Source organism: Cucumis melo, chromosome 9 (assembly GCF_025177605.1).
Source record: "Cucumis melo cultivar AY chromosome 9, USDA_Cmelo_AY_1.0, whole genome shotgun sequence".
In the NCBI taxonomy this organism is placed as follows: Eukaryota; Viridiplantae; Streptophyta; class Magnoliopsida; order Cucurbitales; family Cucurbitaceae; genus Cucumis; species Cucumis melo.
The window spans coordinates 3,033,788-3,047,477 of NC_066865.1; the positions used below are offsets into that span (position 1 = coordinate 3,033,788).

General features: G+C 31.7%; 4 protein-coding genes across 4 annotated transcripts; 2 read left to right on the forward strand and 2 right to left on the reverse strand.

Moving 5' to 3' along the window:
- Positions 1-293: 293 nt before the first annotated feature.
- Positions 294-1,205, reverse strand: LOC103498178 (metalloendoproteinase 3-MMP-like). The gene has a single exon (XM_008460693.2). The coding sequence runs from the start codon at positions 1,203-1,205 to the stop codon at positions 294-296; it is 912 nt and encodes a 303-aa protein (XP_008458915.2).
- A 3,589-nt stretch (positions 1,206-4,794) lies between these two features.
- Positions 4,795-5,682, reverse strand: LOC103498179 (metalloendoproteinase 2-MMP-like). Its single transcript, XM_008460695.2, has one exon. The coding sequence runs from the start codon at positions 5,680-5,682 to the stop codon at positions 4,795-4,797; it is 888 nt and encodes a 295-aa protein (XP_008458917.1).
- A 1,471-nt stretch (positions 5,683-7,153) lies between these two features.
- Positions 7,154-10,447, forward strand: LOC103498044 (uncharacterized). Its single transcript, XM_008460496.3, has 6 exons — positions 7,154-7,947; positions 8,188-8,223; positions 9,471-9,672; positions 9,760-9,838; positions 9,913-10,030; positions 10,167-10,447. Exons 1-6 carry the CDS (start codon positions 7,625-7,627, stop codon positions 10,189-10,191), a joined length of 783 nt encoding a protein of 260 aa, XP_008458718.2. The 5' UTR covers positions 7,154-7,624; the 3' UTR covers positions 10,192-10,447.
- A 1,010-nt stretch (positions 10,448-11,457) lies between these two features.
- LOC103498045 (ferredoxin-thioredoxin reductase catalytic chain, chloroplastic) lies at positions 11,458-13,672 on the forward strand. Its single transcript, XM_008460498.3, has 6 exons — positions 11,458-11,689; positions 11,783-11,895; positions 12,437-12,486; positions 12,569-12,640; positions 13,238-13,298; positions 13,467-13,672. The coding sequence occupies exons 1-6, from the start codon at positions 11,596-11,598 to the stop codon at positions 13,509-13,511; spliced, it is 435 nt and encodes a 144-aa protein (XP_008458720.1). The 5' UTR covers positions 11,458-11,595; the 3' UTR covers positions 13,512-13,672.
- Positions 13,673-13,690: the final 18 nt, after the last annotated feature.

Here is a 13,690-nt window from a genome sequence, read left to right on the forward strand (position 1 = left end):
GATTGAATACGCACATGGAAAAATAAATATGAATTTGACAATGGTCAATGCTAACGATCCAAAACTATACTTTTATAATAGAAGAAAAAAAAATTGTCATGCGTTCAACAATATACGGTTGGTTACTAAGTAAATGATTAAAATTAAATTAGGTACAACTCAAATTGCACCATAAAATAAATCTCTGACTTCAATTAAACCATGAAAATTTATTAAACTAAACTAAACATAACATCGTTTAATTAAAAAAAAAAAAAAAAGGATAAAAAGCAAAGGTGTGATTTGAAAGTTAATTATGCGCCATATAAAGAACGAATGCCTTCAATATCGTCACTAGTCAAGGTAGTCTTATAAGTATCAGGCTCCATATAAGCAAACATGACGGCCGATGGGTCGCTACTATGGCCGAGCCCAAGCGTATGTCCTAACTCATGCAATGCCACAGACTCGAGGTCAATCCGTTCCTCAGAAGGTTCCCCTTCCCACTGCTCATCTGCGTCAAAGTGCACTCTCCCATCGATCGCTCCCAACGAGTGTGCCAATGTTCCCCCTGGTCCATCAAATGGGTCAATATCTCCATGCTCTCCTCTCTCAAAACTTACCAATATGTCTGCCGTTTGTACTCTCGAGGCTAGGAAGAACGAAAATTTTGTATTATCTTCCCATGTCTGGAAAGCTCGAACCAATGGATCGATGAACTGCGGTGGGTAATTATGGATAAATCCATACGACAAGTGCTTCCTCTCAGCTGGCCATGATACGTTGTTGAAGTAGAACGTGTAATGTGAACCACCAATTTCAATATTAGTATTCTTATTCTTATGTTCTTGTGCTGCTGATACGAAAGTGTCTTTCACCCCACATCGAAACTTGTACATATGTTCTAGGGTCTTCCTGTCTAAGACTCCGCTTACCTTAAGGTTGGAGAATTTTTGGTATGATTTAATGGCAGATTCCAAGTCGTCGTCAAATGCATCTGTACTCAAATTGTTATCGTTCTCATTGCTTAAGTAACCGTAACGTTGAAGGTAAGCCTTGACTTTATGAATTCCTTCAACGAAGCTATCGTTTTTACTACTTCCTATGAGATGCTCGGGAAATAGAAGTCGAGAAAGTTTGTGGTTGTGAAAATGGCGAGCAGAGATTAAATGAGGCATAATGAAGGCCAGAAGTAGGAAGAGTTGGAGACATAACTTAGAAGCCATTGTCAAGCCTACAAATATGAAAAGGCAAATTATTAGTATTTGAAGTGTACTGAAGATGAGTTTAGACTTTGGGGACCTTTTTAAAGACAAAATTGCATGAAAAACAAAGCCAAGAAGTGAAGCTATATTTGCTTTTGCTTGGCCGTTATTTTTAATAATTGGAAAATCCAGCCTTTTTCTTTATTGAAAATTCAATATAATTAATTATTCAATAATTGGAAATTTTCAGCTTTTTATTAGACAAATATTTGTAATTAAACGATAATCTTGAGCTGATTTTATATAAAATTAAGTGAAATAAATATAAATCTCTGATAAATAATTTAAATGTATTCACTTACTAAATTTTAGAGTTTAAGCGGTCTTGAATTTATATTTTTGTAAATATTTAACCAATTAATTATTTTGATTATTTGTACGTTTATATTTAATTTCCTGATTTACACCAAATGTAAAAATATGGTAAGAATTTGTATTAAGTAGAGAGCCCTGAGAAGATTTTCTCTAATCATTTTCTAATAAATGAGAAGAAAATAATAATTTTTTTTATTTTGGAAAAGGAAATAATTAAAGTTGGTAACGTTTTTTTCTTTCCATTAAAAAAATTAGATGTGATAACCTCTGATATTAACTAAGTTGGTAGCGATTTTTTAATAGCAATATCCTACAAAAATATTTTTTATTTTTAAATTAACATAATTTTGGTTAGAATTCATGTTTACCGTTGAGTAAACTTTACCGTAGCTTAACAATGAATATAATTGACAAAATCTTATTAAATATATTGTTAAAAAAAAAAGTTACCTATATCTTAGTTTACATATTTGTTGAATTTTCAATTCTAAATATATCGTATAGTATTAGTTTTAATCAAATGGGTATTTGAAAATTTTGCTTTTGTTCATAGTAGTTTTACATATTTTATTTTCAAACTCATGAAGGATAATGGTTCAGACAATATTTAACATATTCTATGTTAATGAATCTGATGTAATTATATCTTTTATTATTTCATTAAACTTTCAAATGGTGTGTCTAATAAATTTCTATAATTCTAAATTTAGAATAAACAAAACATAATTTAACTAGTATAGTCGTTGTATTATCAACTTTGACTCTTGCATCATATGCCTTTAATATAAATTTTTTTAAAAAAATTATTAAACATAACCTTAAATTTAGAACAATAATTAAGAAATAAATTATTATTATTGTCGTGAAAAAAAAATAAAAACGTAGATTAAATCTAATGGTCAACCAAGTTAATGAGATTCTTTGGTTATTTTAAACAAAAACAAAAGGAGATAAAGAAAACTACAAAAATATTATGCAAATCGTTGTTGCTTTCTCATGCTATATTACTATACTTTTTTTTTCTTACTACAAAAGAATTTAGTAATTTACAAAGCTTTGCTTTAATTTTCATGTACTATTTTTCCAGTCCCTTTCGTAAAAAAGTTCATTTTTCTTTCACATCCACAATCTTCATTTAGTGAGTCTATTTTTTATTGTCACTCTACAATATTTGATTTCTTTTTTTAGTACAAATAGAGATGGAAAGATTTGAAAACCAAAACATATTGCTCTTAAGTATGATATATTTATAAAGAATTAAAAAAATAGTCAAAATTAGAAAACTGTCTCTAGCAAGCTCTAAAGTCTACCTCGTCCCTCAAACATCAGCTTCTCCATCAAAGTCTTGTCCTCGATTCTGTAGAGGAGTAGGAAAGGATGCAGTCAATTCACCCCATTGTTGTATTTCAAAATTTCTAGGAGGCCTTCTAGGAGATAAGTTCCAATTTGCATATGTCGCATTCCACATCTTAATAATGGAGCTTCTCTTTTCTGTAGTAAGAGCATAAAGCCTTGGTCTGTATAAGTTTAGAGGGTTGTTTTCATGCCAAAGACTATGCCAAAAAGAAAGACTTTCATCATTATATATCTTCCAATTAATCTGTTTCAAAAACCAACCAACCCCTTTAATGATGGATATCCAAGGAGACCTTCGACTGCTGTATTTGCCTTTTGAGGGGATATCTCCTACAAAAGCATTTTCATATTTGGCCTGAATAATGCACTTCTAGAGGAGGTCAAATTCTGTAATGAATCTCTACAGCCATTTGTAAAGCAGAGCAAAATTTGTATCTTTAACTTTGCTAATACCCAGCCCACCCTTTTCTTTAGGTGAGGTGATTACTGCCCAATTAATAAGATGATGTTTTTCTTGTCGGCCGAATTTTTCCAGAGGAAGCTTCTCCAATGTTTCTCAATGTTTTTGCATACAGCATTTGGGACCTTGAAGATAGAAAGCTGATATGTTGGAAGGCTAACCAGACTGGAGTTAATCATAGTGATTTTACCACCTTTTGGATAGGTAAGAATACTTCTAATTACTCAGCTTTTTTTTTAATTTTTTCAGAAATGTTGTCTCAAAAATTATTTGACAATGGATTACCACCAAGAGAAACACCCAGTAGCTTATCAACAATTCTTGTGAAGTGAAAAATTTTCTCTATATGATTTAAAATAAAATAGTTTGTGTTTAGTCGTTAGGTAATTTTATATATATTAAAAGAAATAGAAAAGAGAATCGAACCGAACCAAACGTCTCAAACTGAACCCAACCGCAACATAGACGGACTTTTGTTACTTAACGCCAATTTTGAATTTTCTATCTTAATAAGGTTTGTCTCGGCACCACCATACTTTCATGAGTAACCCTCCTCCCATCAATAATACTCACTTCTAATAATATATAAGTGCATATATTATTTAATCATTTGTAAAATCAACTAAATTTATTATATGGTTTGAATACGTGATTTTAAATTTCATTTTCATACTATCAAAATTGATTTTAAATAATCATTTCAAGCATGTATGGTTCATGCTACTTTTAAAACCTAACAAATGTACTTTTGTATATATCATTTCAAAATAATTCTGAAATATGCCACCTACTAAGTACTGAAAAATATAAGGTTCCAAATGTTTATTTTGTTTGAAATATATTGGTCTGATTTCTAGCGTTGTTATTATATGAACTATATATGCTCGAGTTGCTTTGTTTGTTAACTTATATAACATGATTCGTCAATAGTCATCGATGTTTAAATTTAATCTTAAATTGTGTTCATGAAATTTAAAGATATAGTTTCATCTAATTTAAGCATAAGTAACTATTTAGTTCTGATATAATAAAAATATAGCAGTCGCACCTAAATTGTTAGTTCCTTTACAGAATGCTTAATAATGTATTCGTTTAGTATTTTCTTTAAAATTAAAAATAAAAAAATAAAAAAAAAAAAAAAAAAAAAAAAAAAAAAAAAAAAAATCGTCCCGTTACAATAATGTGGCCTTTACATGACACAAGAAGAAAGATAAATCTGGAAAAAGCAAACTTCTAACTGTTTATTTTAAAAGTGCATAAAATAGAGTAATACTCAAATACAACCCAAACTCCATTAGAAAAGAAAATAAATATTAAAAAAGTTACGTTTAAAAAGAAAAGAATTCTCTTAAATGTGTTGCATAAATTAAGTAGAAACACAGTCCAAAATGCATCTAATTAAGTAAAGACTTAATATTTTTAGGGGTACAAAGCAGTGAGTCCGGCAATATCATCATCAGTCAAGGCCTTTAAAGCATAAACATCAATATAGGGCCACATGACAGCTTGTTGAACGGTGCTATGGGCAAGACCAAGAACATGTCCAAGCTCATGAAGTGCCGCATTCATCACATTAACCTTCTGAGTTTCCAACCCCGCCGACCATTTATCGTCGCCATCTAAGTGCAATCTCCCATCAGTTGGTGCAAAAGCATGACCCACGACTCCTCCGGGTCCATCAAAAGGAACCCCATCTCCATGATCCCCTACCTGAAAGCTGATATTAATGTCAGGGACTTGGTCATCCGCAGCTTGTGAGAATGTGAATAGTGAGTGGGCTGCCCATTCTTTCATAGCCTCAGTCACTGATGGCACGAAGTCTATTGGGAAATTGTTGGTAAATGTGTAGGTTAGATGGCGTTTGTAATCTGGCCATTTTTGGTTCCCTGGGAATAAAGCGTAATGAGATGATATTTCAAGATCATCCTCGGTATTCTTATTTGAGTTAGATTTCATGATCACATCTGGTAATCCACATCGAGGTTTGAAGATTTGATCTAATGTTTGTTGGTCTAGAATTCCACTTACGTTGAGTTTAGACCATTTCTGGTATAATTTAACGGCAGATTCTAGGGTGTCATCGAACGTGTTGCTGTTTAGTTCGATATGGGAACTGGTATTCGTGTTGTGTGATAAATAACCGTAACGGTGAAGGTATTTTTTAATGCTGTGGATTCCTTCAACGTTGTCACCTTTACGACATCCATAGAGATGTTGAGGAATTGGAGTTGGAATGTGTCTGGAGATTACGTGAGATGTAAAGGAAGCGAGAAGAAGGAAGAATAGTTGGAGAGACTTGAACGCCATTGCTAAGAAAAGTTTAGAAATTGTATTGTGATGTGGAAGGAAAAGATTTTTAGGGTTTTTTTTATAGAGAAATTTTGCATGAAGAAGAAAAGGAAAAAAAGAATTGAGCGTTGGTTGATACATGGAAATTTTGAATTCGTTTAGAAACATACTTCTTTTTGTTCTTTCTTTTTAAGAGAAAAACCTACTCTTTCCTTTTGTGGGATGAATAAATTACGTTCATTTTCTTTGTTTTTTCCTTTTTCTTTTTTTTGGATAAAACCATACCTTTTCAATTTGATGAAATAAAAAGCTCTTTTCTTTTAAATTTAGTTGAGAGATATTCTTGTAAAAGAGAAATAAAATCTCTTTCCTTTTATGAAAATATAATAATAATGGGTTATAAATAATTAATAAATAAATATTCTACCCTTTTTTTTTCACCATGAACTTATGATATGAGATGAATAAAATACGTTTTATTCTATATCCATAATCTTTTAGATTTTGTTTCCTGTTTTTTTAGCCACTGTGTAAACATTTTTATTTTAACGTTTTTATATTCTTCAAATTCTGCTATATTGAGTAAATTAACCCTATTTTGAATTTGTTAATAGTAAATATATTAACCATACTTAATCATACTTTGCATAATGTTTACCCTTTATACAAAAAATTGAGCGTAATAAATTTTGTTTTTAGTGATTTTGTTCTTTGTAGTGTAAATAATATATCAAATTTTTCTATTTTTGAAAAAAAAAATTATAGATAATATATCCAATAATTTTTATTTTAATGTTTTCATATATCGATTCAAGTTATTTTCGTATAATAAAGGATGAGTTGTTTCAAGAAATATAACCACTTTTATTACATTAGAATTTCTACATTTTTCTGTTATTTTTTTCTCAAATTTGGGATCCCATGGAATTATTTTATTAAGAATGTAAACACAAGTTTTTTTTTTTTTTACTCGAATGTTTTGAATATATTATCCAACACTATGATTATGGTCATAAGCTCTAGAGAGAAATGTTTACCTAAACTCTCGACCTCTATTGACGCATTTGAATCTGAAATATAGTTCTTTATCTAATAATAAAATGTTATATCCCTCCATGTAGTTAACAACAAGGATGAAAATATATCCATTCATATGGGATATATTCGTAAGTTAAAGGTACAACATTGATATTAAATATATCCATATATATCTTTGATACATTTTATAAATTCTCGTAGAATATAAAAAGATGTCATAATTTTAATCCAATATGAATAAAAAATACTAACAACAAAATTCATATAGGTTAGATTGAGAGTAAAAAAGAGAACTTCATTACCTAATATAAACAAATTTTCTATTTTTTTTTTTTACTTACAAAAATATTACATCGATATCGATATTTATTGAATATATATATATATATATATATATATATATATATATATATTAGTATATCAAGTCTCAATATCGATACAAGCCATCAATATTTTCTAACACACAAATAGAATATCAAATAAATCTATGAGTTGATTCTCTATATTTTAAAGTTAGAATATTATTTTGGTCTCATTTTGATGTTTGGTTAGTCTTACAACATATACTTCTAGATTTCTAATTTTAATATTTGTACTTTCAAGAATATCTTAAATGCCCCGCTAACTTTAAAAAGTCAAAAAGTTATTTTTTATTAATTAAATATGGATTACGATATTACAAATTTTATTAATTATTATTAATGATAAAGTGTTGAATATATACAAATCCTCAAAATGATTAAATTAAATTTGTAACCAACTTCTAAATTAAGGATTAAGTGACGTATAATTATAATTATAATTAAACTTTAGTAATCTACACTATGGAGCCCGAAAGTTCAGCATATCTCCCCAAACAGTCCAACTTAGTCTATATGCTTTCTCCACTCATCTTTGCTCGATCCTCGAGTTTGATTTTGTTATGACCTCAAATCCGTCAGCAGAGAATTGGGTTTCCACTATATATTCAATTTGGGATTTGGGTTTTTTGCTTTATCGTCATCTTCTTTTTTTCCCAATCCACACCTATTTAATACAATTTCTTGTTCTTTTTCACCTGAAGATGGCCAGTGGTATCTTTCGTGGTCTGTTTTACTATCTGTTTTTTGTGTATTTGGCATTTTCTTTCGTGGGATTGCAGAATTTTGTTCTGGGTCGGTTGATTTTCGTTTCAAAACCCGACCCGGATAATGCTGCGGCCACTGCTCGTTGGTTGGTTTCTCAGAATTCATGGGGAATCTTGAGGTATGATCTTCATCTATGAATCACCCTCTGTTTCTGATTCATTTTAGTTCATTATTTCTTGATATATATATATAGAATCTAGGTCTTCGTTCTTTTGCTGTTTAATCGAATTGATTGAATGAAATTTTTGCTTTTTCCGGTGTAAATTTGCAGGAGGAATTTGATTGAGAAATAAGTGTTTTTTTTTTTTTTTTTTTGGTTAAACTGAACTTATTCATTGCTCTTATGTATTTTCTGCAGCACCATCTCAAGTGATTTTGGGGGAGCGCCTTTTGGGTAAGCATTTTATCTCTTATTCATTTCATTTTCTGTTGAGCTGTGTCCCCGATTTTTTAATCTTTTAACATCACTGAGCTATGGATGTGAGCAGAGAACTTTGTGGTTGTGTTGTTTTGATAGTAAGGGGATGTTTTTGTTTGGACTGATTCAGAAATGCTTGATCCAAACAGACTAACTTAATATTGAACTTGGTTTTGGAATTGAGCATTGCTAAAATGGTTTTATCAAACTCAAAAATTTTGTCCATCCTGTTTTCTTATCAGAATCTTCTTCTAATTCGGTTAATCCTCTGTATTTTGAGTGCTTTTATGAGAGTGTTTTCAAAATCATTCTGATAGGAATGTTATTTTAAGTATAGGTACTAACGGTAGTTTAGTAATTAGCTAAAGGTGTTTCTTGGGGAAGTTTTATTATAAATACAATGAGTGAAAAAGGAGTTAGACACTATTTTGGTATCACAGCGGTGAAAATGTTGAGAGATGGTGGGAAGATGGAAGGAAGAGTAGCAGCTTTGGAAGAGAAAATCACTAATTTGCCGAAGTGGGTAAGAAGTTATTGGCAATAGAAGCTGAAACATAAAATGGATCTAACATAGAATACAAATGTCATATACAATGTTGTCATGATTACTGACAAATAGAATTACTAATATCAAACAATAACAGCAGAAATAGTGAGACAGTGGATTGATAACACAGTTTAGAGCAATATCACCTACGTCTAGGGGCAGTTGCTGCCCGATGGGAAAGAAGAAACTGCTCTCTCTAAATTAGCAATTACAACAAAATACTTATATGATAAACTTCCCTTAAGTTTGAGTTTCCCCACTTCCAAAATAAGGTTTCTCCAAGTTTTGTATGAGATCCCCACAAATCCTGAATACAACGTACTTAGCTCCCCTTAAAAGTGAGACATTCTCACCTCCTTAAGCAAGTTTTTCTTTTCTTAAGCTTTGATTGAGCTCCCCTCATTACAAATATAAAAAACTCAACCTGAGTTCTCTGTGTGATTTGCTGCACAGCCTATACACTCGCAACAATTTAACCTCACATCTAAAGTTCTGAACATCCTTATTTTGTTTACCTTTGACTCCAGCATTCAGAACTAATCACTCTCCTCTGATTTCTATGTCCGACTCATTTGAAGCACTTTTTGATTGATTATGACAAGCCTAAACTTAAATAACATGCAATTGAGAATGCCCAACTTGCAGGTAAGATTAAGCTGATATATGTCTGCTGCAGGAATGTGGTTTCGTTTAGTGACGGGCCGCCCAACGAAGGCCAAGGCATACCATATTTCTACTTAACTACTCTCGACCCAACTGCGAAGTATGCAATCTCTGACGAGAGAGCTTCATTTACACTCAGTGAATACCCTATTGGAACTTGTGGCAAGATTGATCCAGAAAACCCAACGTGCGCAAAAATTACATTGATCGGGAAGGTAAATTTGTTGGTTTAACAGTCTCCTACTTATCTTCTATCAATGCTACTATTCATCTTGTGTAACTTTAAGTTGTTTGGCCTACAGCTGAAGCAGGTGGAGCCTAATTCCAAAGAAGTAGAGTTTGCTAAAACTTCCTTGTTCTCAAAGCATGCAGAGATGAAAAGTAAGTAAACTCAAACCATAATCTCCTTGTTATATTAACATCACATTTATTTTTCTTGTTCATGTTTTTGATAGACTGGCCCAAGGATCACGACTTTCGATTCTACAAATTGGTAATAGAGAGCATATTCTTGATCGATTGGTTCGGTGGACCTAAGCCTCTTACAGTTGATCAATATCTTCATTTCAAACCGTGAGTATCGATATCAAAACACCGCCATTGTCAGTCCTAAACCCAGTTAAATAAACTTCAGTTTGTCCAAGTTCAGTCGTTTCAATTGTCAACTGCTTAAAATTAGGTCTGATGATATGACTTTTCTTTTTTTCAGGAATGAGCTCACATCCACTATATGAATTTGTACAATCTGATCTTCCTTGTTCATATCAGCTTCCTGGGTATAAACCGTAGAGAGTTTGTACAGAATCATTGCTTGTGGGTGGTGGGAGTTATGGGAAGAATATAGATGCATTCATTTATTGTCCAGATTCTAGAGTTGCTGATGGGGGTTTCAATTGTGTATTATTATGAATGAATAAATTTGTAAGAAGAAGTTTGATAAATGTGTTTATGATATTGAACTCTTAAAAGTAACTAATTATTACTACCGAACTTTCAAGTTTCTATATTACAAACTTTTTATTAAATTGAAATTTAAAAAAAACTAATTGATCTATTAAATTTGAACTTCAATTTTATAAATAAGGGAATCCTTAATTGTAATTGTGTCCGGTGGATTTGTGAACTTAGACCCAAAAAAAAATCAGAATTTGTTAGTTATGCAATTTGGAGAATATTATTGGAAAAATTGTCATAAATGATAAAATATAACTAAATTTTATATTTTGACAATGATAAACATGGATAGAAATCGATATGTTTTTATCTATCATAACAAATAGTAGAAGTTTGTCAAAGAATTCAATATTTTACTACATATTTTGAATATTTTAATTTATTTGACTATATTTAAAAGACATTGTGTATCCAATTTTTTTTTAGAATCTGAACACTAAAAATGAAATTTTTGAAACTTAGATTTCTAAAAGATATATCCTAAAAAAAATAGTTTTTAGAATCTGAACACTAAAAATGAAATTTTTGAAACTTAGATTTCTAAAAGATATATCCTAAATATTTAAAGACGAAAGGCAGATTTTCTAAAATTAAAACAATTGAGAAGCCTCTGGTAAACAGCTTATCCTTGTTAACAACATAAGTCTAGGTTGACTATTTTCTTTTGCTTACCACTCCATATCTTTCATCTGTTTTTATACCAGATACTTAATATATGTGTTGTGTTATCTTAAGTTGATTACATAGATAAAAATGAGTACATTCTACTCGAAGAGCATCCCATGTTCTTTTTAAACAAGCCTGTTCTCAAATTTTTGCATCTCTAGTCATATCATATCAATCAGGCTAGGGCTAATAGTAGCTTTGACTAAATTTGTAATTAGAAGAAGATGGAAATACGAAATTAACACTAAAAATAGAGTTCGAGAACTATATATGATTGGGCCGATGAAATGGATGGGTTTGTCATGAACCTGACCTTGGCCCATTGCGTTGAGCCAATCTCAAATCCGAACCGAGTGGTTCGTAGAGTTCGGTCGCTGATATTTTGCAAATGAGTGGAGGGCACCCGGCAATGGCATCCTTCAGAAAATTCACTTCTATCAATCATCTTCATCTCCCTAATTCAACATTCTTTCACCCAAACAAAACAGAAAAACTTTAAACAACTCCACAAGATCCTAATGATTCTACAAGCTTCATCCTTCAATATCGCCGTTCCACTCTCCGGTTCCTCCCTCGGATGTTCCCGTCACCGCCATGTTGTACGAGCTCAAGGTAACTATAGTTCAATTTCTTGAAACAGATTGTAAATCTTCTATTTCTCTGTTAATTGATTGATGTAGAGGAAATTGTTTCTTGTTATTTCAGCGGAACCGTCCGAGAAGTCGGTCGAAATAATGAGGAAATTCTCGGAGCAGTATGCTCGTAAGTCAGGAACGTATTTCTGTGTAGACAAGGGGGTTACTGCTGTTGTAATCAAGGTTCTTTTCTCAGATTTTACTTCTGGTATTAATTAATATCCAATTGTTGTTTATTCATTGATTTCATTTTTTTTTCCTGCTTTGGTTCTTTCTTTAGTAATGAAGTTGCTTGAGTGTTTTAGATGATTGTGTTTATCTGTTGACGTTTGTGGAAACATCTCATTGATCAATCGTAATTGGTTGATAAGTTCTCTTCATGAACAACAATTTTTTAGTTAGTGAAGCAGTTGAATATAAGAAACTTAGATATGTCTGTGCTCTCATAGGTGGATGTTAACTTGAATAAAATTTGTTTGCCTACTACGGTCGTTTAAGGGATTTTCTTGACATTGCTGATGATGAATCGTAGCTTTTAGTTATACTATTGGAAGTTGATTTACTAGCTTAACTTGAGATATTGCTTGTAAATTTTTTGGACTTACCTTGTTGGAATTGTGGATTTCTTTTATTTGATTATTTCTTTAGTGGTAACTTTTATTAATTGATTGAATGTCGTTGATCTGTAATTAGTGTAAGAGAAGCTCATGTTAGATCTAAACAGGGACTGGCAGATCACAAAGATACATTGGGAGCACCACTTTGTCCTTGTCGGTCAGTGTTTCTCACTTGAACTAATGGTGGTTCAAACATTCTTTAGTGAAAATTCAAATAGTTTGATGATTTTTTTTTGCAGGCATTATGATGACAAACCTGCTGAGGTTGCACAAGGTTTTTGGAACTGTCCATGTGTGCCAATGAGAGAGAGGTATAATATGTACTTATAGCTAATGACTGATGTGTAAAAAATGTTAAAAGGTAGCATTAGGAAATTCATTTTTCTTGACTGGAATTCGTAAAATCATAGGCATGTCTCACTGACTTATACGTTATAAACTTAAACTTTGCTGTCACTTTCATTATCGACTGACTCAATCTTCTGCATTATGATTATTCAGCTTGATAAGATTTGACCTTATAAATTAGGAAGGAAAAGAGGAAGTGGTGGGAGTTTATCGAGATGCACCTTATTTTAATTTAATCTTTGAAACGATTAGTGCTAAGATTTACATTTTTAGGTTATTGAACTTGAGAGGAAATACCTCTTCCGTAGCTAACCATTTCGCACATGAAGAGTAGGGGTTTACATTCATGAAGTGGCTTAGAATTATTCCCATGGTAGATGTTCACTTTAGCAAGGTGGTTTTTAGGTTGGTTTTGTGTTATTTCATAAAGGAAAGTTACTATTTATCCCAAGAATAATGTGGTAGCTGGCTGGTGTTTAAGGAAGCACCGAAATGCGAACACTATCGTTTTTATTCCATATAAGACGCATGTGGTCTGAAAATTAAGTCTTTCTTGGCAGGAAAGAGTGTCACTGCATGCTTTTCCTGACTCCGGAAAATGACTTTGCCGGCAATGATCAGGTAATTCTTGTCGATTAATCTTGACCTCATAGGTTGACCCCGCTACTTATTATTTATTTAGTTTTCATATGTTGAAATTATCCGCGGTTCCAATTATCAGTAATTCTTTCATGTTCTCGCTTGATTTTAAAAAAAAAAAAAAAAAAAATTCATTCCTCTTTTGTGTAGGCAATCTCCTTGGAAGATATCAGGGCAACAACAGCAAACATGTAACCCCTAATTACCACTTGTTATTTTTCATTGAACAGTAATTCATATTGTGGTTATGGCTAAAACAGGTGGAAGTATACAAGTATTGAATGAATGTGTATGTAACAGTAACTCTATATGCTGATGAGATAATGAATGGTTTTCCCATATCTCCTTCCGACAAATGATTGAATTTCTTTTCT

What these genes read in the sequence shown, in the direction of transcription:
- LOC103498178 (XM_008460693.2), bottom strand. Translation starts at nt 1,205, where the DNA reads ATGGCTTCTAAGTTATGTCTCCAACTCTTCCTACTTCTGGCCTTCATT.
- LOC103498179 (XM_008460695.2), bottom strand. Translation starts at nt 5,682, where the DNA reads ATGGCGTTCAAGTCTCTCCAACTATTCTTCCTTCTTCTCGCTTCCTTT.
- LOC103498044 (XM_008460496.3), top strand. Translation starts at nt 7,625, where the DNA reads ATGACCTCAAATCCGTCAGCAGAGAATTGGGTTTCCACTATATATTCA. An exon ending in AATTCATGGGGAATCTTGAG is followed by an intron (nt 7,948 to 8,187) that starts GTATGATCTTCA and finishes TATTTTCTGCAG; the next exon opens with CACCATCTCAAGTGATTTTG. An exon ending in AAAGCATGCAGAGATGAAAA is followed by an intron (nt 9,839 to 9,912) that starts GTAAGTAAACTC and finishes TGTTTTTGATAG; the next exon opens with ACTGGCCCAAGGATCACGAC.
- LOC103498045 (XM_008460498.3), top strand. Translation starts at nt 11,596, where the DNA reads ATGATTCTACAAGCTTCATCCTTCAATATCGCCGTTCCACTCTCCGGT. An exon ending in CCATGTTGTACGAGCTCAAG is followed by an intron (nt 11,690 to 11,782) that starts GTAACTATAGTT and finishes TTGTTATTTCAG; the next exon opens with CGGAACCGTCCGAGAAGTCG. An exon ending in GCACCACTTTGTCCTTGTCG is followed by an intron (nt 12,487 to 12,568) that starts GTCAGTGTTTCT and finishes TTTTTTTTGCAG; the next exon opens with GCATTATGATGACAAACCTG.